The 27,997-nt window shown below is 41.8% G+C and overlaps 1 protein-coding gene across 2 annotated transcripts; it reads right to left on the reverse strand.

Annotated features, from left to right (window-relative positions):
• SLC17A3 (solute carrier family 17 member 3) lies at nt 1-26,533 on the reverse strand. 2 transcript variants are annotated; one of them, XM_046005002.1, is made up of 14 exons: nt 26,432-26,533; nt 25,532-25,894; nt 19,054-19,163; nt 13,496-13,707; nt 13,052-13,285; nt 12,879-12,966; nt 9,393-9,479; nt 7,419-7,543; nt 7,157-7,318; nt 6,738-6,867; nt 6,500-6,647; nt 6,120-6,210; nt 5,171-5,307; nt 1-34 (listed from the first exon to the last, which is right to left on the reverse strand). In XM_046005002.1, the coding sequence occupies exons 3-13, from the start codon at nt 19,133-19,135 to the stop codon at nt 5,173-5,175; spliced, it is 1,494 nt and encodes a 497-aa protein (XP_045860958.1). In that variant the 5' UTR covers nt 19,136-19,163; nt 25,532-25,894; nt 26,432-26,533; the 3' UTR covers nt 1-34; nt 5,171-5,172. The 2 variants fall into 2 exon arrangements, with proteins under 2 accessions (XP_045860958.1, XP_045860957.1); XM_046005001.1 differs by lacking the exon at nt 1-34 and adding an exon at nt 4,908-4,946.
• Nucleotides 26,534-27,997: the final 1,464 nt, after the last annotated feature.

Genomic DNA, 27,997 nt, shown 5'->3' on the forward strand with positions numbered 1-27,997 from the left:
CATGACCCTACAGCCAGACAGCGTTCATTTCCTCCTGCCAGGAAGGAGAACCAGATTGTTGCGTAAGTGTTCCCAGGGTAGATGTTTTCTCTCGAGCATGGCTCTGGGTATGCAATACTCTTCTGACAGGAAGTCTGTGGCTTTTTAAATGCCCAATAAACACCCTATTAGCTTTTTGCTTTCTGCCATCCCTTTTCCTTCTTTTTCCTTCTCTCTGTCCTGCCTCTCTTCTCCTGTTCTCTTCTCTTCTCTTCCCTTTCCTTCCCTCCCCTCCCCCTTTCTCTCTTTTGCAAAGGCCACATCTGCCTGACACTCAAGCTACTCAGAGAGTTGTAAGTTTTATTAAGGTATATCCTACAAAGAAAGTGACTTCCCCTATAGCTTCTTCAATGACTGCATTCTCCTGGTTCTGCCACCCATCCCTAGTGATGCCCGGGAGCACTTTTACCTTGGAATTCTTTGAAGGGAACCTACTGATCAGATAGGAACATCTAAGCCCTTAAATCAGGGACTTTGTACGACATATAGGTTCTTACATACTTAAGCATTTTTTAAGAGATATGTTATTCTGCTTATAAAGTTCCTAATAAATATTGGGCACATAGAAGATACTCTATTAATTGACCCAGTCATTTTCTCTAAAGAAATGTTGAGAACCTTTAAATTTGCCCCAAAGACTCTGATGTCTTATATAATCCGTTGGATATTTTCTCCATCGGAAATCTAGGTCCTGGCTATCCCTGCATGTTTGTACAGTTTGATGACAAGGCTGGCCATTTCTGGCATTCTCCAGCCTTTTAGTGATGGGAGCCCCAGATCAGCAGCTGCTCAATGTCCGTATTTTAAATAAACAGCATTCCCATCTGGTGTCCATGTCTCGGGTTCTCCTCACTGATTACCCAGAGCAAATGATCTTCTTGTATGCTGACCCCAAAGCTTTATGTTGCTCTGTGATATGCTTTCAAATCACTTCTGGATTCTACATCTGGATTCTGTGTTTCTTATTAAGTTTTTAAATTGAACACTGTATACGAAACTTCCAAACATAGAAGAAAAGTAGAGCAGTTTAATATAACCATGTGCCCATTAACCAGCTTCAACAATCACCTATATATAATTTTATACATACGTATATATATTTTTTTCTCCAGTGGTTGTTTTCTGTAGTATTTTAAAGTAAATCTCAAATATTATGTTATTTTTCCCACAAAAAGTACAGTCTGGGTATAGAACTCATTAGTGCTTTAAAAACATGCCATCAGCCCATCTAATAAGCAATGATCTCTTGATATCATCTCATAGCTAGTCATTATGAATATGTTTGCAATTACTTTAGAGTTATCCTTTAATACTTCCTGTATTTATTTATTTATTTATTTAATCATTTGTTTATTTAAATGAGGATCCAAACATGATCCATGTGTGGTCCATAACTTTTAGGGCTCTTACCTCTCTGTAACTTCGTAACCATTATTTCCTTCATTTTGTATTGGCTGTTACTTAAAAACAACAGTAGTAACAAAACAGGCTCATTTGCAGAGTGACCCTGATGTCTGACTTGGCTAATTGCTTCCTTTCAGTGTCATTTGATAAATTTTTTATTCTCTATGTTCTGGAAGCTGCTGGTGTGTAGAAAGGCTTGCTTAGACCAAGGGCAAGAATACTTCATGAGCTGCTGGCAGCTTGGCTCGTCTTTAGTGAGATAAGATTGCTCGGTGGGTTCAGACAGTCTCAGCTTGATTTATCCACCGATGAAGTTCTCAGCAGCCTTTGCCTGAAGACTTTGATGGTGGTTAGTAAATGCGCCTAGAGCCATTATTTTATTAGAAGTTACAAAATGGTTTCCTAATTCTGTCCTGCCTTCTTCGTGTAAGAACTGGAGCCTTCTGCAAAATAGGACATTTGCCTAATTGAATATTTTGTTAACCTGAAACACAGATTTAACAGGAAAGCTGGGGCGCTTGGGTGGCTCAGTCAGTTAAGCATCTGCCTTCTGCTCAGGTCGTGATCCCAGGGTCCTGGGATTGAGCCCCATGTCTGGCTCCCTGTTCAGCAGGGAGTCTGCTTCTCCCTCTGTCCCTCCCCACTGTTTCTCTCTCTCAAATAAATAAAAAATCTTAAAAAAATAAGAAAGCCAGGATACTTTATGAAGTTGTAGAATAATAATTTGGTGCCTTAATGAAGTTGACCAGGAAAATTATGACTTCATGGGTTTTACTTGATGTGTTTCAATCTGTTGAGTCCCTGTTTTTTGATGCTTAAATTGTCCCTTCTTTGGCCAGTAGGAGGCTACTCCAGCTGGTTTCTATCTATTAAGACCTGACCCTGGTTGTCTGGGAAAGCTTCCTTGTTTTCTAACACACACACACACACACACACACACACACACTCCAGACTTCTCTAATGTATTTCCTGTTCTGGAACCTGGGCTTTCTTATGGAGTGCTGGTTCCTTTCAGTAGCAGATAACATTCAGAGACCACACTCCAAAAATCGAGGTACTCCTTGCTCCTAGGTCTCATTGCTTCTAGGCCCTTTCAGCAGAAGAACTTAAAAGAACTATTTTTTAAGAAAAAAAAAAGTACAAATTCTGACTGATACTTCCAATTCAATTTGAATGTTAGAGTGATTTTTAAAACTTCTTTGACTTTATGCTCCTGAATTTTTGTCATATAGTAAATGTCTTGATTCCTAGTACATAGAAGTACATTTTTGCTTTATGATAATGTACCTATATTAATATTCATCAGATATTTATTAAGTACCTACACCAAAGACTCAGAAGCACATGGCTCAGCCTTGGACCCTCAGGGCCTTCAGCATGTTGGTCCTATCCATTTAGTACTCTCAAGAATGACATTAAGAACCTGTCATTAGCAGGATGTCTGGGTGGCTCAGTAGGTTGAGCATCTGACTCTTGATTTCAGGTCATGATCTCAGGGTTGTGAGATGGAGCCCTGGGTCAGACTCTGTGCTGAACGTGGAGCCTGCTTAAGATTGTCTCTCTCTTTTCGCTTGCTCCTCCCCCAGCTTCCATGTACGGCATGCTCTCTCTCTCTCTCAAAAAAACCCCCCAAAAACAAAAACCTGTCATTAACATGGGACATCCTTACAAGTAGGGGAAATTTTGACAAACAGACATGTACAGAGGGAAGATGATACAAAGACAAAGGGGAAAAGACTTCTACAAACTAAGGAGTTCTGAGGCTCCCAATAGAGAGGCACAGAACTGATTCTCCCTCAGCACTGAGAAGGAACCAAATCCGCTGCTGTATTCAGACTTCTGCAACTGTGAGACAATAAATTACTGCTTTTCAGCCACCCAATTTGTAGCACTTTGTTATGGCCAACCCAGGAAACGAATACACATGCCCACTTGATTACCTCATTATTATCACTAACACAACATGGCCCCATATCAACTCATTGTCTTTCCTCTAAAAAAGACTCCTCTTCTTGCATTCTCTGGCTTAGTTGTTCAGACACTCTATTTGCATTCTGTCAGATTAGAGACCCAGATTCCTCGGCATCTGTCTAACCAAATACCATGACCTTTCAACTTTACCTCCTGAACATTATGGATGTCTCTCCTCTTCTCTCCATGTCACTATTGCTTATAGGGTCTCCCTCAAGCTCCCTAACGTGGCAAACATGACCTTCATGTGCTGGTCATACTCACCCTTCTAATCTCATCTTCTGTTCTTTCCTCTCTGATAGTGGAGGCAGGTCATTCCTTTCAGAATCCCTCCTGTTTCTTGTCTCCATGCTTTTACATGCTTTGGGCTTCAGTGTGAGAAATCTTAGCATAAAACGACCCATTTAGCTCAGGAATTTCTTGTGGAGGAAGATTCTTCACTGTGCTCTTCCACATGGGGTCAGAACCACTTGTGTGGTCCCCCCAAAGTGTCTGTATGTCCTTCTGCTATTGTACCTAAGGCAGTGGACTGGCCGCCATTTTGTCTGTCCTGTACATTAGACTGGAGAATAGTGACTGTGCCCAGTTTATTTTCGTGTCCCAAGTTCCTAGATACTAGATGAGAGCAAGACATCAGTCATGGTCTTTTAATGTACACAGATTTGGCCTCTGTTTACTTGCCCTGGTTTTTCACTCAGAACCATGCCTATCCCATCACCTCAACATGAAATAACCTCATGGCTCTACCGTCTCCGTGGTGAAGATCGCCGCAGGAAGCTACCAAGGAAACAGCCCTGGCTCCCCGTACATGCTCTGACCCATTGACACCTACACATTCCCATTTTACAAAAATACTGCTCCTTCTCCCATTGGGAGCTTTATAGATGATTCAACCACCGAAGCAGTTGGAGCCCAGAAGGAAAATACAGCAGACTCACAGTAGTGCATTTGAAGACAGTGTTAAAAGAGACAACTTACGCAGGACTGGGAATGTTGCACAGGCCAAGAAAGTCCTGACAGGGAAGAGAGAAGACGCCAGAACATGTGGATGGACCAGTGGCTGTGAATTGCAGGGGAAGAATCAGCCACCTGCCGATCCCACAGGGAGGGGCTTTAGAGATAGACACCCCCTGTCCTCACTCTTCAGCCTCCACTGGATATCCAGCAGGAGCCAGGGGACAAGGCAGTGTGGATGGAAACCGTGCAGGTCAGCCTCCTTGGGCCTAAAGGGGATGAAGAGTGGATCATACAAAGGGAGGGTTATGTGGCCAATGTCTAGTCCAACAAATATAAATGAACATTTGCTTTTACAAATAGGAAAAATCATCGTCCTACTGAGGTTACCGCCCTGGACGAAGAGCTTCCAAACATTGTTTCCTGTTTTGAGATCCAGAAACTGTGAGTCTGGCCTGTGGGCTCTGATCTAGCATTTCCTCCGAATCCACTGGTAATTCATTGAGGACGACAACTTTGTGCTTGACTGTCACTTTATTGGAATTTTCATTCTTCTTACATTTTTCTCAGAAAGAAAGCTTAATAATGTAAAGAACTGATATCAGATTTGAAAAGAACCAGACAAAAGAAATTCTTTCTGTTAGTATTTTTAACACTGAAGTCTTCTCATTTGTGCAGGAAGGTGTCCAGTAACTTTCCATCTTAGCAAGGTAGAATAACTAAAGAAGAAAACTGATATCGAACTAAAGATTTAAATAGTGCTTCTGTGATTAAATCCACAGACAAAATCACTATCCTTTACCTTCATAAACGAGTGAGTTTCCTCTCTTTAGCCCAGTCTTGGATAACTGCTTCTCCAAATATAAGGTAGGTGATCAGTCCTGATAGGTTAATGGCAAATAACAGCAGGAAGACATTTCTCCACCCCAATTCAGGGTCCTGAGGACACAAAAGCTCAAGTAAATATGATGCCCTTTCATCATTTCTCTGTGAGGCTGTATTAATAGTTTGCTAGTGGATTTCCGTGCAGAAATTCATTCCCTGCAAGCAGCTTGGTAGTTGGATAGAAATAATATGTTCAAAGTGGATTTGGAATAGTTTTAATAAATGGGATTTAGGGACTTTACAGTTAGCTTACAGAACTGCATTTGTCACGGTTTACCGAAGTGCCATACCTTTTCTCTTTTGTGCAAATCATGACAACATCAAACACACTGAGTGTTTTTTTCTTGCTTTGCAGTGTCATGGTGGCAACATTTCAGGCTTGGGGCTAGACAGGTCTAAAAAGCAAGAATTCTGATTCTATATCCTCTTAGTGGAAAGACTTATTCTATCAGATTTTCTGCTTAATCATCAGGAAGTGAGGGTCATAACATACCATCCTCATAGTGGGTGTGAGAATCAATAATTAAATGAGATTCCTGCATATGATATTCCTCTAATGATGCCTGCATGTGTCCCATACTCCGCCACATCTGTTTTAATTATCCCTTTGCTTGGGGATGGTTGTGCAAGTGAAAAATTCCAGAATGTTGCAGAAGACATGGCAAGTTGCCTCTGTGCACGGAATCATCATCTCATGACACCTGTATGGCTGTGTGGTTTCGGTTTTAAAGACTGAAGGAAATTGTTCTACATTTTTCTTTGCCAGGTTGATCTTCATGACAAAGGGGGCCCACAACTTATTGTGTTTTCTAAAATGAGAATAGCATCTTTATGCGTCTGAAGAATCTGTGACAAGAAAACTCTACCTGATTGAGGAGAAATCCACAGACAGTTGGTGCCAGGATTGCTGCTGTGAACGCGAATCCCCTTGTGGCTCCCATGAGAAAACTGGAATGTCTGTGGGTGACAGAAATGTTCCAGGCTAGATCCAGAGGTGCTTCACAGTGTCCTTCATCCCTGCTCTTCTAATTACATCAAAAAGGACTTGTACTGCGTATGTTCAATGAGAGGCACTGAGACAAATCAAAAAATACCTCTCCCCCCACGTACCTCCAGAAATGGCCACAGGATCAACTGCGGTCCTTGCCTATGATTTATTATTTCTCAAAGTTTGGGGCTCCCAGAAAGCTTTGGGCTAAATCTTTTTCAGAATACATGAATATAAGAGTGGAGATTACCCTCCTACCTTGGGGCAATATCTAAGACATTGATATAGATCCCTGACTGACACAAGGAGCTCAGTCCACACGAGAGGATCAAGAAGGTCATTGTCGTGACGTAGCTGGGGGTGATGTAGGGCAGAACCACAAGGAGCACTGAAGATGGGAAATTTCCTAGGGAATGTGGAACGAATTAAACAACGAGATACATGTTTGGCTGTCGGATGCTTTGTGAATCATCTGACCCTCACACCCTGTTCTTACCTAGAAATGTGGCAGCTTTCCTCACAGTAACGAGCCTAAAATTCTTGGTCAGGAGGAAATCTGCCAGCTGGCCTCCTAGTATACCAGTGACCCCGGCGACGAGAAAGGGAAGGGCAGACAGGAACCCATTCTGAAGGGGAAAAAATCGAGTAAACCATCATAACAGGGGCAGTGAGCCCACACCTTTTGTTGATAAACCACTGATCATCGTACTGACAATCCTGAGATCTCATGGTCTGAAGAAAGCCAGTAGCCTCTTCTGTCATATCCTTCGAAAAGCTGCCGGCATTAGTGTTAGATCCTAGATGATTTTGTGGTAGGGGTAAGGGATAAACTTTTCTGGAAGGAATGATTGGTGAAGACAAAATGATTGGCGGGTCATGCACACTGGAGAAAGGCATGGAAGGAAAGGCACTCACGTCTCTCATGTTAATGTTGAACACAGAGTTGATGTAAGTTGGTGTGTAGATGATCTGTGTAATCGAAAGCCACTGATGGGTGAAGCCGCACACACACACAGACCAAAGTGGTAGCGATCTGAGCATGGCCTTGATGGGAAGAGGCTGCTTACAAGGGCTGACTTGAACACAAATGTACAAATGAACAATGAGATCTGCACCTCAGGCTCCCCGAGAAATCCAGAGGCTGACACAGCTCTCTGGAGATGCTTGGAGTCCTTACGTGTATCTGGTCGGCCAAGGATGATATGATATATTCTCTTTCTGTGATGCTTATCCATGGGTGAGAGATGGGGTCATCATAAATCAGAACAAACCAGAGAGGGCAATAGACACAGCCGATGCCTCCTGCAAGCAGAGGGTAAATTTGGGAACTGAGCCTGGTTCTGCTTTCTGTGTGAATTTCTTTTCTGTCAGGACATTTGAGTCCTGGGAAAAGCCCTTGCTCATAATATCCCCTTTCCATTTCTCAAAAAAACCTCACATGATTAGCACAGCTTTCTAGAAACCTCTTTTAAAAAAAAATACATTTCTTGATTTGTGTGAATGGAAATCACAGACCCTAGGGATAGTGGGAAACTTGGTAATTCAGCCTTTTTAATATTACCAAAAGGAAACTCTTTCTTTTAACACTTTTAAGAAATTCTCCAATGCTCTGTAGACAGCTTTGGCTCGGTTTTGACACTATCTACTGGTAGTTAGCACAGACCCCACAGGGTGAGGGCTCAGTCTCATAAGACTGGCCCTCCTCCTTCAGAGGCCAGTCACAAGCAGGGGGTCCCCATATCACCCACATTTCTGACTTGAATACACAGGTGGAGGTTCCTACAATCCCCATCGGTTTTGATAATTAATTGGAACAAGGTCAGCTCACAAAAGTCAGGAAAACATTTACTTATGCTTACCGGTTTGTTATAAAGGATATCATACAGGAGAGAGACGAGTAGCCAGATGAAGAAATACATGGGGCAAGGTCTTTCATGCTCAGAGAAGAGGAGTGGTATGGGAGAACAGAAGGAGTGTTGGAAGAAATAATGGGTGATAAGTTGCCTAAGTCAATAAAAACCATAAACTCACAGATCCAAGAAGGTCCATGGGCCTCAAGGACAGGAAACATGAAAATGACACACTATTCTGTCCTGATGTTCTCATTCACTATTACTTTATTTCTCAGGGTGGTCCATTCTGGATGATTTATACTGCTAATTTTAGGTACCTTAATTTGTCCTTAACTCCATCCATATAGTATAGTTTTCATCTCCAGAAGTTAGATTTGGGTCTTTTAAAAAAGATTTTTTCCATGTCTCCACTTAACTTCTGAACAAACAGACTTAGGTTATAGCAGAGTTAGAATAACTGTCTATTTTAATGACCTTGTCCGCTAATTCTTAACATTTGCGTCCGTTCTGGGTTGGTTTTCATTGATCTGTTATTATTATTATTATTATTCTGGATTGTGTTATTGTGTTTTCCTGCCATTTTTTTTTCCCCATACCTGGCGATCTATGATTGGAAGCAGACCTTATGAATTACACCTAGTTGGGTTCTGCATATTTTTGAGCTTTTGTCTGGGATGCAGTTAAATTACCTAGAAACAGTTTGATCTTTCAGGTCTTATGCCCCCATTTGCCAGATGGACCCCCAGAGCACTTCCTCTGGAGCAAAGGATTCTGCATTACCGAGGAAGTCAATGGGGAGAGTTCTGCCCAATGGCCTCTGACCTCTAAGTGTTTCCAGCCTGTCCTGAGGTCAGAGACACTATCTCTGATTCTCTGTAAGTCCTGGATACTGTTCTTTAATCTTTCCCAGTGATTTTTCCCCTCTCTGGGCTCAGATGATGTCTTCACACACGTGTCCTGATGAGCGTTCCACTGTGGATCAAGTTGGTGGGGAGGAACCCTACAGAGAACCGGGTTTCCTGTTCCCTCTTTTCTGCCTCACGCTCTCCTCTCCCCAAGCTTTTAGCTTTGTCTCCTCGATTCTGTTTCTGCGGAGTTCCCTTGTCCTGCACCCTGCCTGAGACCTCACCTCTCACAGGTCGTTGTGCCTCACTGTCTTCACCTTGCTGGTGTTCAGTGCTCTCTCCCCATAGGAAGCTTGCCTCTCACCCAGGAGATACAACACACAGTAGTGGCTGCACGTCTTTTTTTCTTCTCTTACGAACCACCTCTCTGAGGCTGGGGAGACAGTAGCTTACCCAAGATATAGAAGGCAAAAGGCCACTCAAGGGTTTGGCAGATCATGCCATCCAGGAGGATGATGGCGAAGGTTCCCAATATTGTTCCTGCAAAGAAAGAGTACGCTGTCAGGCTCCGGACCACCATTAGAGAGACACCGACAGAATGATGGATGTTACCAGCATCACCAACCATAATGAGACAGGCATATTGGAATACGTGAATTCCAGATATATCCCTCCACATGCTCTCCCTTTTTCTGACAGTTCCCTAATAACATGACAGAGGACAGGTATGCTTCTTCCTTCTGTGCTATTTTAATTTATACCTACACAAGTTGTGTGATGTGTGCTTACTGTAAGAGTAAATTACCACAAAGAACCAAAGTTCCCCTCGTGTGCCCCCCAAACCCATTCCCATTCTGGTCTCTGATGTTACCTAGTCCCCATTATGTGGTGTAGAGTTGCATGCCTTCCTTCTCTGCAGACGTCTCTAATATATACTGACACACACACCTACCTCTCTGTAAAGGCATGTGTGCCCCCATGCAGGCAGAAAGCTCAATTTGCCTGTGAAGGGGCCAGTAGCATTGTTTTAATTTCCCTGACCTCACAGAGTGTTCTCATACATAGTAGGGCACACTTCCTTTTTTTTTTTTTTTTTTAAAGATTTTATTTATTTATTTGACAGAGAAAGATCACAAGTAGACAGGCAGGCAGAGAGAAAGGGGGGGAAGCAGGCTCCCTGCTGAGCAGAGAGCCCGATGCGGGGCTCGATCCCAGGGCCCTGAGATCATGACCTAAGCCGAAGGCAGCGGCTTAACCCACTGAGCCACCCAGGTACCCCGGCACACTTCCTTTTTACAACTTCTTTGAAACTAAGGTGCTATTTCTGAACATTTATTTTAGTACAACAGGCTGTCACCAGTGGCCTTGCTTGACCATTTTTTGCATTTTTAATTTTGATGGATACTGTCAAAGTATCTTACAAAAAGGCTGTACCAAACTAAATGGCCAAAAATATTTTTTTTCCTCACCTCCTTGAGAACACTGAACATCTTCAACATTTCAGTACCTTTTCTACCATGAAATCCACCAAATCTTCATGCTCCCCTTGAGCCCTCTGCTTTTACTCCGGTTACAATAGGGGACAAGTTCCCGCAACCATCCAAGACCAGATCCCTCTGGACCCCTGGACCATGTCTCCTCCAGTCTGGCCCAGGCCACTCATAGAGGAAGCACCCTCACGTCTGTACCCTCGCTTAATTCCTTGGCTCTCTGTTCTCACCCATCCACATGTGCAAATTGATCTTCCTTCATACAGCCTGGGCTCAAAACCAAACAAAACTTTCCACCTCTTCAGAACTCCTTCCATGTGCTTTGACACTTTTCTGCGCCTTTTGTGCTTCCACTCCCTGCCCTTCCACCCTTGTCAAGACCTTTCAGGACCTCTGGCTTGCTAAGTCCGCCATCATTTTCTTCAGACCAGCAGCAGGTGGTTCCACGGACCCGTCACCTCAGACTGAATGTTGTCCAATGGCCCCTGGGAGGCTTCCCAGTCCCCGCTACCTCTCCTCCTCTATCTGGGGCCCGGAGATTGGAGGGTCATGGGACTATTTCCTTGGGTTTCTTCTCTGGGTAATCACATTCAACCGAGGTCTTCAAACACCAAATACTATCTGTATCTTTTTTTTTTTTTAATAGAACTTTAAAAAAAAAAAAAATTTGACAGACGGATCACAAGTAGGTAGAGAGGCAGGCAGTGGGGCAGGGTGGGGGGGAAGCAGGCTCCCCGCTGAGCAGAGAGCCCGATGCAGAGCTCGATTCCAGGACCCTGAGATCATGACCTGAGCCGAAGGCAGAGGCTTTAACCCACTGAGCCACCCAGGCGCCCTGGAAGTTGTATCTCTTAATCCCCTTCACACCTATTGGACTGATCCCCCCACTCCCCCACTCCCCCACCTCTGGCAACCACTAGTTTGTTCTCTTTATGAGTCTGTTGTTATTGTTATTTGTTTGGCTGGTTTTTTACATTCCACATATAAGGGAAATCATATGGTCCTTGTCTTTCTCTGACTTGTATCACTTAGCATAATAAAGCTCTGGGTCCATCCATATTGCTGCAAATGACAAGATTTCATTCTTTTTTATGACTAAATAATGTTCCATGATGCCTGTACCACATCTTCTCCAGCCATCCATCTATTGATGGATGCTTGGATTGCTTCCGTATCTTTCGCTGGTGTATAGATTGCTGCAAGATACGAGTGCAAATATCTTTTGTACGAGCATTTTTCATTTTCCTCAGGGAAATACCCAGAAGGGGAATAACTGCGTTGTATGGGACTTTTATTTTTAGTTTTTTCAGGAATCCCTATACTGTTTTCCACAGTTGCTGCACCAATTTACATTCCCATTAACAGGGCACAAGGATTCTCTTTTCTCCACATCCTCTCCAATGCCTTTTTGATACTAGCCATTTTGACAGTTTTTTTTTTCTTTTTAAATAAATGTTATTTTACATATTTGCTGGGATCTCTCCCATGTTTTTTGTTAATCATGTAAAATTTTCTTTTAATTTCTCCTTCATTTGGATTCATTCATACAGTTTTTGAGTTTGGTCTTTCTCTTTTGTGCTCTTGGTTTCTTTCAAGTGTTTGAGGATTGTGGGGAGGGGGGTATTAAACTTAGAAGCTCCATTAGTCAGTTGTGATAACTGATGTGAATTTTCTTTGTCCAAATTGGTGGACTATTCCCCTATCAGTGAATACTGAATACAAGCTCTGGTGATTGAAAATAATCCTCCAAGGTTATAAAGGGCTCTATGGGGGTATGAAGTCAGTCAGGCTGTGTGTGTTTGTGTGTGGAGGGGGCTTGTTTTCTGAGCTGAAGAGTCCCTGGCTCTCTTGGTATCCTCTAGTTAGCTGGAGAGTTACCCTTCTTTTCTTACCCAGCACCTACTTCACCAATTTCATGTTTGTTAGCTCTATTCTTTCCATTTTTCATTCTTCCCCAATATTATGTAGACTTTTCTTCAGAATATTCCTTTCAGATACTCTGCCTAAGCAAATCACAATCAGAAAGCTGTTCTCAGTAAGCTAAGAGAAATTCCAAAGAAGATGAATTTGGATGCACACTTTATACATAGAATTCTAAAATAGACTTCAATATATCAGAAATTTAGCTATAAAAAATGAAATCATGCAAGTTCAAGAAAACACACAGGTGGATGCTTTTATCTAGAAGCCATAAAAGGAAAGAATGATCAATTTACACAAAAACATGTTTCTTTTAGAATAGGAAAAATCATTGTAAGCAAAGTCATGTTACAAATGACAGTTTGGGGAAAAAACAACTAAAAGTCCTGTCACAAAGGATCCATCTCCCTAATTTATAAATACCTGGTCAACACTGAGGAGAAGACAAACATTCAATAGAAAAATTGTTAAATAACCCAGGGTGCAGATGTTGCATGGTAATGTACTCATTTCAGTTCTGTGTTTTTACCTGATAAACTGATGGAGCAGAGTCGACTTCGTTCATGTGGAGGACCCCATTTCTCCCACAGCGCGTGCTGACCCCCTAATACCGATCCCTGAAATTAACATAGTTAGAGCTCTTGATGTGTGGTGCCACGTGGAAACTCCCATCCAGCTCATAGTTGTAAAATATCTGGATACCTGGACTATACTCTGTGCAATTCGAGTTGCAATGAAGAACACTAGTCCCAGCTCGGTTACCAGAGGGGTGAAGATCGTGAAGAGTGAGGTTGCAAACAAAGAAACACCAACCACTCTCTTTGTTCCTACTCTTCCAGCCAGGTATCCACTGAGAAACAGCATCGGTATGAAGCCATAGCTGAGAGAACTAAAGATGATGCCCTGAATTTGAGGGCTCCAGTTGTACACAGGGACCTTAAAGAGACAAGGGAATGCTCTGGTGAGCTATTTGCAGGAAGGTGCCATCATAACCGGAAAAACCTTGTTAGATCTTTCTCTTGCTTTCACATCACTATTTCCCCCAATACAACTTTTTAACATAGAAGCCCCCCCCCCCCCCAAAATAAGCATTCAAACAAATGAACAGCAAGAACAAGAGCACAGCTTCAATCTTGCATTGCTTACCCCTGCAGGGAGAGTGTCTCGGGCATTATTCAGGCCACCAGATGAGTCACCAGACAGCCCCTCGGTAGAGTCATTAAACTGGAACCGATGGTCCGTGCTGTTGACCATGGCTACCATGGTGATGTTTATGACAGTACACTGTGCCGTCACTATGAAGTTGCACATGTGCATGGTGAAGGCTATCCCATAGCCAGTGGAGCATAAGCTTCGACCTAGAACGATTATAATGTGACATTAGGGCTTTCCTCATGAAGCCATCATTTGTTTCTCACAAGTTCTAATACAGAAAAATGCCACAGGCCATCCCTTCATGGTTTAAATGGCACTCTGCTGGCTTTAGGAAAGGAAGATACAAAAGGAGGAAATCACTGCGTTGAACAAAGGTGTTTTTATTTATTTTTATTTAAAAAAAATTTTTTTTTTTAATTTGAGAGAGAGAAATTGAGCACGAGCCAGGGGTGGGGCAGAGAAGAAGATTCCCCACTGAGCAGGGAGCCTGATGTGGGACTCATTCCCAGGACTCTGGGAACATGACCTGAGCCGAAGGCAGACGTTTAACTAGCTGAACCACCCAGGTGTCCCCAAAGGTTTGTTTATACCACAGCTATGTAGACACTGACTTCCTCTGAGGCACCTATCCTTCCTATAGTTCTGTCTCTCCCATTCCTGGGATATTATATTCTATAGTTGATTAAAATTCTCAAAAGTAAATACATATATAGTAAAATGTACGTTTTATATACATATAAATAATATGTATATGTACATATTTACATTTTATAATTTAAATAAACTATGATATATATTATGTGTACTACATTATAAATTAGATATATATAAAACATAATTTTTTAAACTCTGAAGGAGTTGTTCCTTGGCGTAGATGATGATTCTTCTTATTCCTTATGTCTTCAGGCGTTGAGGACAAGCTTTCATTTAAAGTTTAAAATTAAGAGGTCCCTGGGTGGCTCAGTCAGTTAAGTGTCCCACTCTTGATTTTGGCTCGGGTCATGATCTTGGGCTTGTGGGATCAGGCTCCGCACTCAGTGGGGAACCTGCTTGAGATTCTCTCTCTCCCTCTCCCTCTGCTCGCTCTCCTCCCCCGACCCCTTTCTCTCAAATAAGTAAATAAGTAAAAAAGATTCTCTTTTTCCTCTGCCTCTCCCACCCCATTCCTGTGCTCTCCCTCCAAAAAAATAAAATAAAATGAAGTTTGAAATTAAACCCCTAGAAATGTTTTCTCAGGGAAATTCACAACCACAAACTATGAAAAAATATAGCAAAAAAAAAAAAAAAAGTAGAAAAAGAAAGGAGCACAGCATTCCAAGCTGGTTTTGCATTTCTAGGAAAGATGGCTACTACCGGGAAGAAGCTGTTGCAATAATGCAGAAGACAGGTGGACACTGGACGGGGTGGCGCAGAAGAGTCAAAGGTGATCAGATCCCAGATCAGTCCCCAGCGCGAGTCACACTAAATCGGGGTTTCAGTTTTATAGACCACTGGGAGAAGGGCACTGGAGGGATTCTTGTTCTAAGAACTAGAAGCCTGGTTCACTGAGGAAGGAAGTTCTGTGGCAAGAGCAGGTTTGTGGGGAGTGGGGATAATCAAGAGCTTATTGTTAGACCCACAGAGATCCCTTTTAGGGACCGAAGGGAAGGTGTCAAGAATGTTGTTGGAGGGGCGCCTGGGTGGCTCAGTGGATTAAGCCGCTGCCTTCGGCTCAGGTCATGATCTCAGGGTCCTGGGATCGAGCCCCACATCGGGCTCTCTGCTCCGCAGGGAGCCTGCTTCCTCCTCTCTCTCTGCCTGCCTGTCTGTCTCCTTGTGATCTCTCTCTGTGTCAAATAAATAAATAAAATCTTTAAAAAAAAAAAAAAAAAAGAATGTTGTTGGATACACAACTTTAGAGTGTAGAAGAGATATAGGGGTTGAGGTATAAGACTGGGCATTCATAATCTACACGTAATACTTGAAGCCATGATATTTGGGAAAAGAAAACACAGAGGGAAGAGAACCAATGACTGATGCTGGGCCTGTCTGATATTTACAGAGACCAAATAAGTGGGTACAACCAGTGAAGGAAACTGAAAGGGAATGGTCAGAGGGTTGGGAAGAAAACCAGGAGAGTGTGGTGTCCTGGAAGCCAAGGGGAAAAGGGTTTCGGGGAGAAGGGAGTCAGCGAGTGTTTCAGATGGTCCTGATAGCTCATGTAACATAATGAGTGAGGATCAATTCGCTTAATCCTTATACAATCCTTTGAGGAAGCTACTACTACTATCCCCATTTTACAGACATACCTCTGCTTCACATAGGTATAGAGAGACCAGCTAACGGTGTAGGTCAGGTGTCTATGCTCTTAAACATTGTACCACAGTATATGATGGCTTTTCTTTTGCCCTAGATGACACCATGAGAATACGTTTGCTATAAACCAAGTGCACCCATATGTGGGGTTTATATGGCTATATGGTGTAGAATAGGAGGTCGACACCCTGTGTCTTCAAAAAGTCCTCATAACTTCAAGGAAGGAGCCACATTGAGATTACAAAAGAGCCTTCCTCAAAAAGCCATGCTGTCTTCTCTTTAAATGTAGCAGAAGCCTTTGTGGTGAAGGTGGGGGCAGAATTTTGATGAGTGAGAAGCTCAAATATAATATTTTTATAAGGGTTTTCCTTCCTGATTCAGGCCCAAGTAGTGACCTCTATGTCAATCAAATCAACTACTAATTCATGAGTTCTTGGGGTCTCTGATTTCTCCAAGTTGCCCAGGGGTCCTAAAGACCAAAGGCTACTGAAAAGTAGTACCAGTGACCAAGAGGCTAATGGCTCACGAATGAGGGGGGTCAAACATCTGCCCTATTAGATTACTGAAAGACTAACTAGAGGACATATTTAAAAAGTTAAGCCTGATGCTTGCTGGGTAGTAAGTATTCCTTGCTATTATATGTGTCCTTAAGGATGGTTTCTGTCCTGTGTCCATTCTGAATGAATAGTTCTGGCCCCGTCCACCTAATAGGTTGGTGCCTGTGTCATGCTGACTATGAAATATTTTTAAGCGTTGCCCTTAAGGATTGCCCTTTTAAGGATTACCTAAGAATGTATGAGTTTGTGTTCCTGCGTGTGAGAGAGAGTGTATGTGCAAATGAATACATATCTTGGAGTTATGATACTTAACCCCTGGAAGAGAGCCCTGGTACCATGAAGTCATGGACTTTTGAAACTGGAATCTTATGTCAAAGAATTCAATACTATAATCACAGTCAAGGAGACTCGTTTTTTAACTTAATGTGACAAACAGATCCTAAGGTGACTCCAGTGTTGCTCACCTCATGGTGTTCATGAATTTCACGAATCCCCTCCACCTGAATGGTGGCAAGACCTATGAGTTGCTTCTAGCCAGCGAAAGTGAGGGGATGCCCTCTCGTGATTACATTATATAAGACTCCATCTTAGCAAACTGAAGCTAGATCCTTTCCTCATGGGCTTGATAAAGTAAACAGAAAGTTGGTGAAGCCCACATAGTAAGGAACTATGGGCTGCCCCTAGGACAAGAGAGTAGCCTCTAGCCAAAACCCGGCCCAAACCAGGGCCTTCAGCTGTATGACTGTAAGGAGATGAATTCTCCTAACAACTTGGAATGAGCTTGGAAGTGGGACCTTCCCCAGTCTAGCCTCCAGTTGAGAAGGTACCCTGGCCAACTCCTTGATTGCAGCCTTGTGCGATGCAGAGAACAACCAACTAAACCAAGGCATGTCTTAAACTCTGACCCACAGATTATATAACATAATAAATGTGCGTCATTTTAGACCAGTAAGTTTGTGGTAATATGTATACAGGAATAGAAAATGAATACAGTGGGCAAAAAATAATAAAGGTGAGTTATATATATTAATAGACTATACAAGAGGTTTTTTTTTTTTTTTTTTTAGAAGGGAGGGCAAGCATTGAAAGATATTTGCATCATGCTGCAATGAAATTTTCATGAGAGTAAAATCAGGTATCAATAAGCAGAAAAATCTAAGGAACAATAGAAAAACATGCAAAGAAATCACACAGTGAGTAAAGGACATTGTGGCAATTGATGGAGGAAATCTAAATTATATAATAAGTGATTCTGAGATAACTGGTTAACTATATGGAGAAATGGAGTTGGAACAATATCTTATATTGTAAATCAAAGTCTAGATATAATACAGTAGCAGTGCATTTTGTCAAATTAAAGATGCTATTGATTTTGAGATGTGTCATCTTTTGTTCCACTAAAAATCAGTTGATCAACAAATCAAAAAAAATCAAATGTAACAGATTCTAAACTGAATGTCTTGAGTTCCCCTCCCCAGCTCGTTTCACCCAGGTTGTTTCTCAACTCAGTGGACAGAAATCCCAACCTTGCAGATACTTTACAATTATCCTTGATTTTCTTGTTTCACATGTTAGATCCTATTTATCTGGAACATACTGTTGTCTTTCCACTGAAAATGTGTATAGACTCAAACCCCTTCTCACCAGGGCCATTGTTATCTTTTGGTTTGGAGCTGCTTCCGGTGGGTTCTAGCTACCAAAATCTCTTGCTTGGATTTCTGCAATAGCCTTTAACTTGATTTCCTGCTTCCAATTAATCTTCAATACAGCAATTGGAGTGTTCTAGTCATACTATAAATTAGATCACCCCCTCTTCCACTCAAAATCTTCTATGTGGCTTCACTTTTATTCAGATGAAAAACTAAGGTCTCTATAGTGGCCAGTAGAAATAAAATACTTATGCCCTTTGCCTCAAAATTTTAAATTTCTTAGGAATAAACACTGAGGAAATAATTCTAACTGTAGATACGTGTTATTTAAAGGATGCTTATATATATATAATATGGATATTTTATATATGTATAAAACATATATGTAAAATAGCTAAGTAGCAAAACAAAACTATAACTTAAATACCCAACCACAAGATTTTTCAGGTAAATAATGCTTTATCTATTGAACATATTTGAATAATAATATGCGTCATTTAAGAAGAATAATTGAGTATTATAAAGCAATATGGAAAGGTGTGTGTGGTCAAACTAAAATTTTCTGACTTTATGTAATTAAGCAATGCAATTATATTTATAATATTATTATGCAATGACAAGCAGAATACATAATGCTAGGTGTATACAAATTTGGTAGCAATTATCAAAAAAAGGTAAATGCATATGGACCAAGATTAGAAGATAATCAATCAAAAATAAAAGACTTGTTTTTTATTGTATTTATTTATTTGTTTGATTTTTTTTTTTTTTTTTTGGTGGGCAACAAAAGCAAGGTTTATTGAGCAATAGCAAAGTGATAGTACAAAGCTCCTGAGGAGGGAGGGGACCTGAGAGTGTTGCCCAAAAGGCTTGTTTTTTTAGTACAGTGGTATTTCTTTCCTTCACATATTTGAAAAATATGCATTAATATTATCTGATTTAAAAAAAAAATTAAATGACTTACAAGGTAGTATAATTTGTATTACGACACTGCCCATAAAGAACCCACCACAGAATCCTAAAACCAAGCGGTCACAGCTGCATTTACCTTTCTTGGGAACGGGCTTCTCATCCACTTGCCTATCTTGGGAGCACTTCCTCTTCCCCACTGTGGAACTCGACTCTGCCATTGTGTTCTTTCCCCCTGATGTTTTTCACCTGTCAGGGTAATATGCAGGTATCAGCCAAGAGAAAGAGACTGTTTTGAAACATATAAGCAGTCGGCATCAAGCAAACCAAAGCCAGGACATTCCATCAGGGTCGGGTATAGGGAGGGTCATTATTCCCTCTTGGCTCACCACAACAGGTGCACCGCACTTAAGGTGTGGAACTGTCCATTACAAGGGTCTAGAGTGCTTGCTGGGTGCCAGTTTAAGAGTGCTGGCTTTGGAGCTAGGCATTGCCAAGTTCAAATCCAGGCTCATGATTTACGTGATGTGCCAAATGTCACCAGGAGCAAATTTGTGTATTTCGGTTTCTTAACTATTATTAATAATAATAAGCAGCCCCACAACCGCCGCCGCACCGGCATCAAGGATGAGAAGAGTTCCGTAGACTGCTCATGTCTGGCACCCAGCAAGTGGTTGACACATGGTTTATTGTCATCGTTGTTGAACCACCACACATGTGGGTCATCTCAGAGCTGTGCTCTTCTGGAATGCTCTACCACACTGAGAACCTGGTTTCTAGTACCCCTGATGATTACCCTACCTCTTCCCCATTTGACCCACTGAGATTGTTGCTGTATGAATGTCACCAACACTTGGGACTGCAAATATGGTGTGTTACGATATGATAATATCATTTTAATCCCATATTATTTCTGGCCACAGATGATGAAGTGTCTACAAAGTTCTGAAATAACTAACATGGAGATCTTGACACTAGTATTGTTTGGGTCCCTACAATTTGGACCATGACTGCCTCAAATGAACAAAGTTCTGTTGTAAACAGGATCTGTTTGGTTTAAGGTTATAAATGTCGTCTTGTTTAATTAACCAGTATTTGGGATTATAAAGTTGGTTTTAACTGACCTATAGCAAGAAAAACTGAAACCATATATACTAATGTTGGATCATGTTCTTAGTTTTCCCTTCCTTAACTCTTTGATGAGGGCCGTGTAACATCTCACAGTTGTCTCACCAAGAATTCTGGATTTCTGGATGGAGGGTGGTCAGCTTTTTTGTAGAAGCACCTGATGTGGATGTCCAAAAAAAAACAACCAAACAGGCATCCTCAGGAATGTTAATTTATATAGGGAAAACTTGTATAGACAAAGGCATGGCAGAGCTTGAATTGAGACAGGAAAGCAAGAGAACCCAAGAAGTGAGTACAACGTAAGGAGCAGGGTACTGGAGTCAGCTCGCATAGGCCGGCAAAAGCAGAGCGGTACATTTTTAGGAATTTTGTAAGCTGGTTGTTGAAAACAGCCATTACTGGCAATTAAATTATATAAATTCAGAATTAAATAAATTATACTTTTAAAAAGGAAGAAATGTTTATAGCTCATGACTTTGTAATTATTTCACTGCATTTTACTATCAGGTTCACTCTTGGGATCATTCATGTTTCCTGCATCTATGTGGTAGGAAAATGATATAAAGGCATGCTGCTGCCTATTTCTTCCTAACTCTGAATTCAGTGATGTCATGTTAGTAAGTCAAAGTTGGCCATAATTGGAGATTTCACACCCAAAAAAAAAAAAAAAAAAGACACAAATGCTACAGATTTGGGCTTTTTTGTTGATTTCCTGTACTTAAGAGATTTATTGAATAATATTATATTAGAGCTAGACTCACTATTGACGAAGTGAGTGATTTAAAAAAAAATTTTTTTATTTATTTGTCAGAGAGAGAGCACAAGCAGGGGGAGTGGCAGGCAGAGGGAGAAGCAGACTCCTCGCTGAGCAAGGAGCCTGATGCAGGCCTCGATCCTAGGACCCTGGGATCATGACCTGAGCCGAAGGCAGATATCTAACCAACTGAGCCACCAAGGTTTCCCGTGAGTGATGTTTTTGCTTAACTAATTATTAATAAAAAATGTACCTGTGGCCTGATTTTGTGGCACTATGGCTGGGGAGAGAATTGTAAAAGTTCAGAGTGAATTCTGCAAGAAATAGAAAATTACCGAAGTTATAGATGTAACTGGAAAATAGGGTAAGTATTTTAACTTAAAACATGTTATTTTAAAAATGAAATAAAGATATTAGTAACAGAAATTTTATGTTACCGTCAAGTGGTATTATGAGTTTTATTAACATGAACTTAAATTGGGCAATTCATGCATTTTGCAGATAGTAATGTAGAAGCAATCCCTGCAAACACAAAAAAAGCTAAACGGTGGAGAAAGGGGAACCCTCCTGCACTGGTGGTGGGAGTGCAAGCTGGGGCAGACACTCTGGAAAACAGTGTGGAGGTCCAGCAAGACGTTAAAAATAGAGCTACCCTACAACCCAGCAATTGCACGATTAGGTATTTACCCTAAAGATACAAATGAAATGATCCAAAGGGCACCTGCACCCCAATGTTTATAGCAGCAATGTCCATAATAGCCAAACTATGGAAGGAGCCAAGATGTCCTTCAGTAGTTGAATGGGTAAAGAAAATGTGGTATATATATACAGTGGAATATTACTTAGCTATCATAAAGGAGGAAATCTTACCATTTACATTAACATAGATGGAACTGGAGGGTGTTATGCTGAGTGAAATAAGTCAATCAGAGAAAGACAATTATCATATGGCTTCACTCACACGTGGAATATAAGAAAGAGCACAGAGGATCATAGGGGAAGGGAGGGAAAACAGAGTGGGAGGTCATCAGAGAGGGAGAAGAACCATGAGAGACTTTTAACCATAGGAAACAAACTGAGGGCTGTTGGAGGGGAGGTGGATTGGGGGGATGGTGTAACTGGGTGATGGACATTAAGGAGGGCATGGGATGTGATGAGCAGTGGGTATTATATGCAACTGATGAGTTATCAAACACTACATGTACTATATGTTGGCTAATCGAATTTAGATTAAAAAACTAAAAAACAACTAAAAATTTTGGATTATTGTAATTCAGAGTGCTAAAGCTGAGGATGGTTCCAGTTTGATGAATATAATTTGTATGAGAGAGAGATCATTCAACAGTAGATCATCTATGATATTTAATGACAACACACATTGAGAAGAATTGGCAGACGGAGGTTCAATTTCATTTGTCAGACTGTGGTTGAGTTTCAACCTTAGGTTGCCTACAGGTGCAGAGTTTAGCAAAAGTACATGAAAGTTTTACACCTTAAATACATAAAATGTCTTTGTTAATTATACCTCAATAAACCTGAAAAAAAGCACAGTATTCTAAGGGAATCAATTGACTATATAGAACTTATAATAACAGTATTGTATATTTTATTATTATTTACAAACTGTATGCCCCAGATTCTATCAGTAAGATTTATAATATACCCATCTGTGTTTGTGCGTGCATTTTTCCTCCCGTGGAAAGCCAGTTGTGAAATACTCATCAACATACCACCAGGGTAAGGAAACACATCTCCCCCTTGGCCTCTGTACTTGGTGCAATCATTTATTGGTGAACCTACCTTTTTTTACTTGGCCACCAGCATTTAGGCATTTTCCTAGAGGGTTTTCTATCACTTGACACTCCTATTTCAGGAATTCCAAAGAGGCAATTTATAGGGAAGTGGCCCCCTGCAGGAAGCAAACGGCCAGTTTCCGTAGGGAAGGAATAGATATGAAATCTGGTGCCTGTGATCCGTGTTCATTCCTGTAGTTGTTGTTGTTGTTGTTGTTTCTAGCATAAGATACTTGGTCCAGACTCCTCTACAAAAATGAGTATTTTGGGACATTCGTTAGGCCCTCCAACTTTCCATAGAGGGGTGGTTCTCACTGAAAAGTATAAGGAGGGATTCCATCCTACACAAGCACCATAATTAAATTCCAAGTGTTATTCAACTCCACTGACCCATGGCTCCTGGACCAGTTCTAGGAAACAAGGACCCTTACATGCCACAGTAGCTCATCGGCATTTCCAGGGCTGTTGTGATCCGATCTGTGTAACATACTGTCCATCCTTTTGGTTTATGAGCAATCAGGTCATTGCCTGCCTGGACAGGGTTCTCAGACTACTTGGATTTCATGTCCTGCTATCTCCTTTAGGTGGCTTCATTCAACTGTACTCAGCACAGTTTTCTGGGACACCGTAAGAATTGTGTGCTTATGTCTCATGAACTGAAGCGTGTCAGTGATGTCCTATCCAGCCAAACTTTGAACATGATTATTTCATCAACAAGCAAAAGCACAGAGCAATTCCAGAGTGATCTAGAGATTGAGGTTACTTTATTCTCTGCTTTTATGCCTGGACCACCTAGCAGCTGACCTCTTAAGATGGAGAGCGATTTCCTGTCCTGGGGTTTGATGCTAAATTCCATGGGATGAAAATATTATGGGATGTGTATTCCTGGTTTACCGCAACTTTGCCTGTTCTTGGAGGTGTGCCTCTGGGACCTTTCTATCATGGTAGAACTCTCCAGTTCTGAGTCTGTTCATCCAGATGGCAGCCCCAGTGAACCCTCTCTAGTTCATGGAGGACATTTGTCCATTTTCAAGTTACTTTCAAGACACACCCATGAAATAGAATCTCAGTATTTATCCATAGTGTGCTCAGAATATCAGCTATCATAGAAGGAGAAACTTAAATAATAACTTGGGTAAAGTAATCTGAAGTACTTGTAGCCTTCTACTGTCTCTACACTAGAAAACTAGGATGTGCCTTGTTGGGCTGAATGCCCAATCCTAGCAGATGCGACCATATCTATGGTCATTCTCCCAGGAGATTTTGTCAGCATTTACTCACACAGCTAAGCAGGTGGTTGGGCATGGGAAGTGAACGGGAATCCATGTAAGGGAAAGCTCTGAGAGCATTTGGCTGCCAAGGAAGCATGTAAGCAAGCATTACTCCAGTAAAGCTTGGTGACCTCAAAAAGGTGGGATTGCCCACCTTTTTGGTGGGATGCCCCAGCAGGGGGGTCGCAATGGTAACACAGTTGCACCCTGGCTAGCCTTCAAGTCCTAGGGCTGTGCAAAAGAAACAGCTTGAAGTTGTCACACATACATTGTATATCAATATGTCATATATGTGTTTTGCATGGCATATATGTTTTGTGTGTATATGTGTACATGTATATGTACATAGATACGCATATATGAAAAAATTTTAAAGATTTTATTTATTTGAGAGAGAGAGAGAGAACTCATGCACACAAGGCGGGGGGATTCTGCTGAGCAGGGAGCCCAATGCGAGGCTCAGTCCTAGGACCCTGGGATCATGACCTAAACCAAAGGCAAGCGCTTGACCGACTGAGCCATCCAGGTGTCCCCATATGCAATTTTTTTCTATAGCAACCTTGATTTTCCACAACTGCCCAGAAAACTGCTGGTTCCTTGGCACCCTGAGATGTTTTTGCTTCAAAGCAGTGTTCATAGGGAATCACAGTGAAGGTCAGCTTCCTGCCCACCATTAGGTTTAAAGGTTGTGGGTGTCCTGCTAACAGCATCCTATTTATACCATCTGTGAGGTCACAAGTACCGTCAGAAACCTGTAGCTCCCACGTTCCCGCCTTGCAGACTCTCCTGGATTAACTCCTCTCAACTGCCGTCAGCCAGTCCTCCATCTTCTGACCCTAGTGACCCTCTCTGCCCCATCGCTACATTTCCCTTTCCATCCCCACCGTCTCGGTTGGCTTAACTCTCCCTCATCTCCTTGCTTCATGACTCAGCGTTCCTCTAGATGCCGTCTTGGACCAGAGTCACCCCCACCCCTGTCTGTATCAAAGTCCTGGACCCTACTTGATGTGGGAGGGAAATGAAGACTGTGAACTTGATCGCAAAAGGCTGGAGTCCTTCAGGACCCCAGGAATTGCCTGTTGCTGCAGTGAGCTTGTCCAGGAGAAAAGCCCAGTACAGACTTCTCGACTGCAGTGAATCTTGGCATAAGGGATGGAGGTGTGGTTACCCATTTTTTTCTTATCTGAAATATTTATTTGCAACCAACCTACAACTCTTCCTCTGTGTTCCCCCGGCTATTGGTATAAGGAGCTCTCCTAGCTGCTATTGCTAATTATTAGCCATCAACCCTAGATGGAGATGTTGACCCTCTCTGTCCAGGCCAGCCAGTTGGTAAATAAAAGAGCTGATATTTGTTGATGAGCCGCCGAATGTAATCCCTTAAATTCAGCTTTTAAATACCTCATGAGAGTGCCTATTTCTTAGAAATGTCTTGCACGGTTGACATTTTCCACGTTTACGGATGATCAGGCATAAAACTTCAGCTCCCTGCTTATACCTCTCTCCCCCCTGCCTGGTTAGGAAAACAGAGTTTTTTTCACATTTTCACTCACCTTTCAAAAAACCATTATGAGAAAACCTGGGACTCGGGGAGGATATCAAAACTGTCCGTTGTTACACAGAAAGAACCCTTAGAGAGTTTGCATATCAACACCAGGGTAAGTGACTTACCAACTTGGCGTCTGAGGGAGGACTTCCACTGAGAACCCGCTCCTCCTCCACGCTCTGGCCCTTCACCTCCTGGTAGACGCGGAGGATTCTTCGCTACCCGGGGCTGGAACTGCTAATCATTAACGAGATTCGTCAAACTAGAAATTGAAGGAACGGTGCTTCTGATCAGGCAGGCTCTGAGGAAGTTTCCAGAAATGTGTGCTTTCAGAACCTGGAATCTAAGAGCCTCCGCGGCTCTACCTTCTGCCTTACTGATGTGAGCGTCTTGAGTCTCCTCCAAATCGGAGGTGTGTCCTCTAGTTCAGACATCCTCATGAGGCCTTCGCTTTGCTTTGTGGTATCTTTAATGACTTCAGTTCCGTTCTGGAAAGGTGAAAGAAAGAAAAGGATTACAATTAAATGCCAAAGTTGAATATGTTTTTTATTCTTTGTGTTCTTTTTCCCCCTTTGAAATTTTGTTAAATTTTTCTTGGAAATCTATGAGATATAACATTACAGGTAAACTTGGATTTCACGCCTGCTTTCCATGGTCCTCTGCTGCCAAAGTTGAATATGTTTTTTATTCTTTGTGTTCTTTTTCCCCTTTTGAAATTTTGTTAAATTTTTCTTGGAAATCTATGAGATATAACATTACAGGTAAACTTGGATTTCACGCCTGCTTTCCATGGTCCTCTGGTGCGCATACACACTTACACACACACACACACACCTAAGAACAAAAACATTTCACATAAATAGGTTGCTCCATATTCTTTAATTTAATACTATCTATAGATGCACTCCTAAACTATATAAAATAACGCTTTCCTTATTTCCAAATTTGTACACCTGCTATCATGCACTACGGACTTCTCTGTAACTGACTTTGGACAATAGACGGCATGAATTGGGAACACTCACATGGGCACCATGGAGGCCAAGCCCTTTCAATTTCTTTTGCTTGACTTGTTTTCATCTCTACCCCATGTGGTTGAAAACATCCTCACTGCTCTCCAAGCTTGCTCGTAGTTCTGCTCATCCTTATCTCAGAGATGAGGCAACGCTTTCAGATCCCGAGCTTTATGTAGATGGTTCCTTCCCAGCTCCACCCCCCATCTTCCGTGCTTAGCGCCTGCACACCTTCCTCTGTGAGAACATTTGGGTTGATCCCTGGTCTTGGAAAATTAAACCTGGTTCTGACTTCTGGGAGTTCTCCTTGCTTCAAGGCCTGCTTGTCACCTTGACTTTAAGTTCCTTCTTAGTTTCTGGCCCCAGAGGCGGCCTCCTTGTGATTTCCAGTTTGACTCTTTATACCTATTTTGAACTGTGCTGTGGGGGAGTAAACCACCTCCCAGCTCCTTGGTAGAGGAGTGGGAGCCTGGCAGACCATCCCTGAGCTCAAGAATTCAGAAGGAGGAGCCCAGGTCTTAGGGATCCAGAGATACTGTTTTCCAAGCATTCATTATAGGTCATTATCACACTTTTTTTTCAGGTTAAGTTTTTTTAGTCTTCGTAAGAGAAAAGAAAAACGGATTTGTCCATGTGCACTTCGGGACTTTAAGCACCGACAGTCTCGGTTCATTACACAGGGGGAGGGATGTCAACTTCACTTTCCTGTGTAAAAGATTTTTCCCTGAGTCATGTTGGAGGGACTCTGGACCCTGAGATAATGAGTAACAATGCCCGAATTCAAGTATCATGTGAAATATCGCTAACCCCGAATTGATACCCAAGTCAGAAAATGTGGCTTTGGTTTTGTTATTTAATTTTAACTTCATTTTAAAATGTCCTTGGGTTGTTTGTTCTTCCATTCTATGAATTAGACTTGTTAGAAACAGATTCATGTTGCTGTTGTGTGGGGAAAATCCAACTTGGCTAACATCTATAATTAATTTTTTTTGACATTTAGTTTATGGATGCAATTTTTAAAAAGATTTTATTTATTTATTTGACAGACAGGGATCACAAGTAGGCAGAGAAGCAGGCGGGGTGGGGGGCAGGGAGTGGTGGGGAAACAGGCTCCCCGCTGAGCAGAGAGCCTGATGCGGGGCTTGATCCCAGGACCCTGAGATCATGACCTAAGCAGAAGGCAGAAGCTTAACCCACTGAGCCACCCAGGTGCCCCATAATTAATTTTTTAAAACTTGAATATCGGTTGAAATATTTCCTTGATTTAGATGGTAATAGCCACCTTTTAAAAATGTATGTTCTTCTTTTGAAAAGTGTTGGTTTTTGAATTACTTTGTTTTTGTCATGTGAATTATTAGAGAAGATGAAGGGCAAGTTTCTCCTTTGATAGGGTTCAAATTATCCCGAGTTGTTTTCCTAAGACTGTAAACAACTGTTGTTAATAATTAGTGGGATGGCAATGCTGTGCTTCTGGTACTATTTCAGAGGATTCCAGTGCACCATCCTATCGTGAGCATATGGAAGCCTGTTGTTTCCAGTCTAGGAGGCCGGGAGGGGCCTTAGCAAAGGACATACACC

The sequence above is a fragment of the Meles meles genome, chromosome 5 (genome assembly GCF_922984935.1).
Source record: "Meles meles chromosome 5, mMelMel3.1 paternal haplotype, whole genome shotgun sequence".
Classification (NCBI taxonomy): Eukaryota; Metazoa; Chordata; class Mammalia; order Carnivora; family Mustelidae; genus Meles; species Meles meles.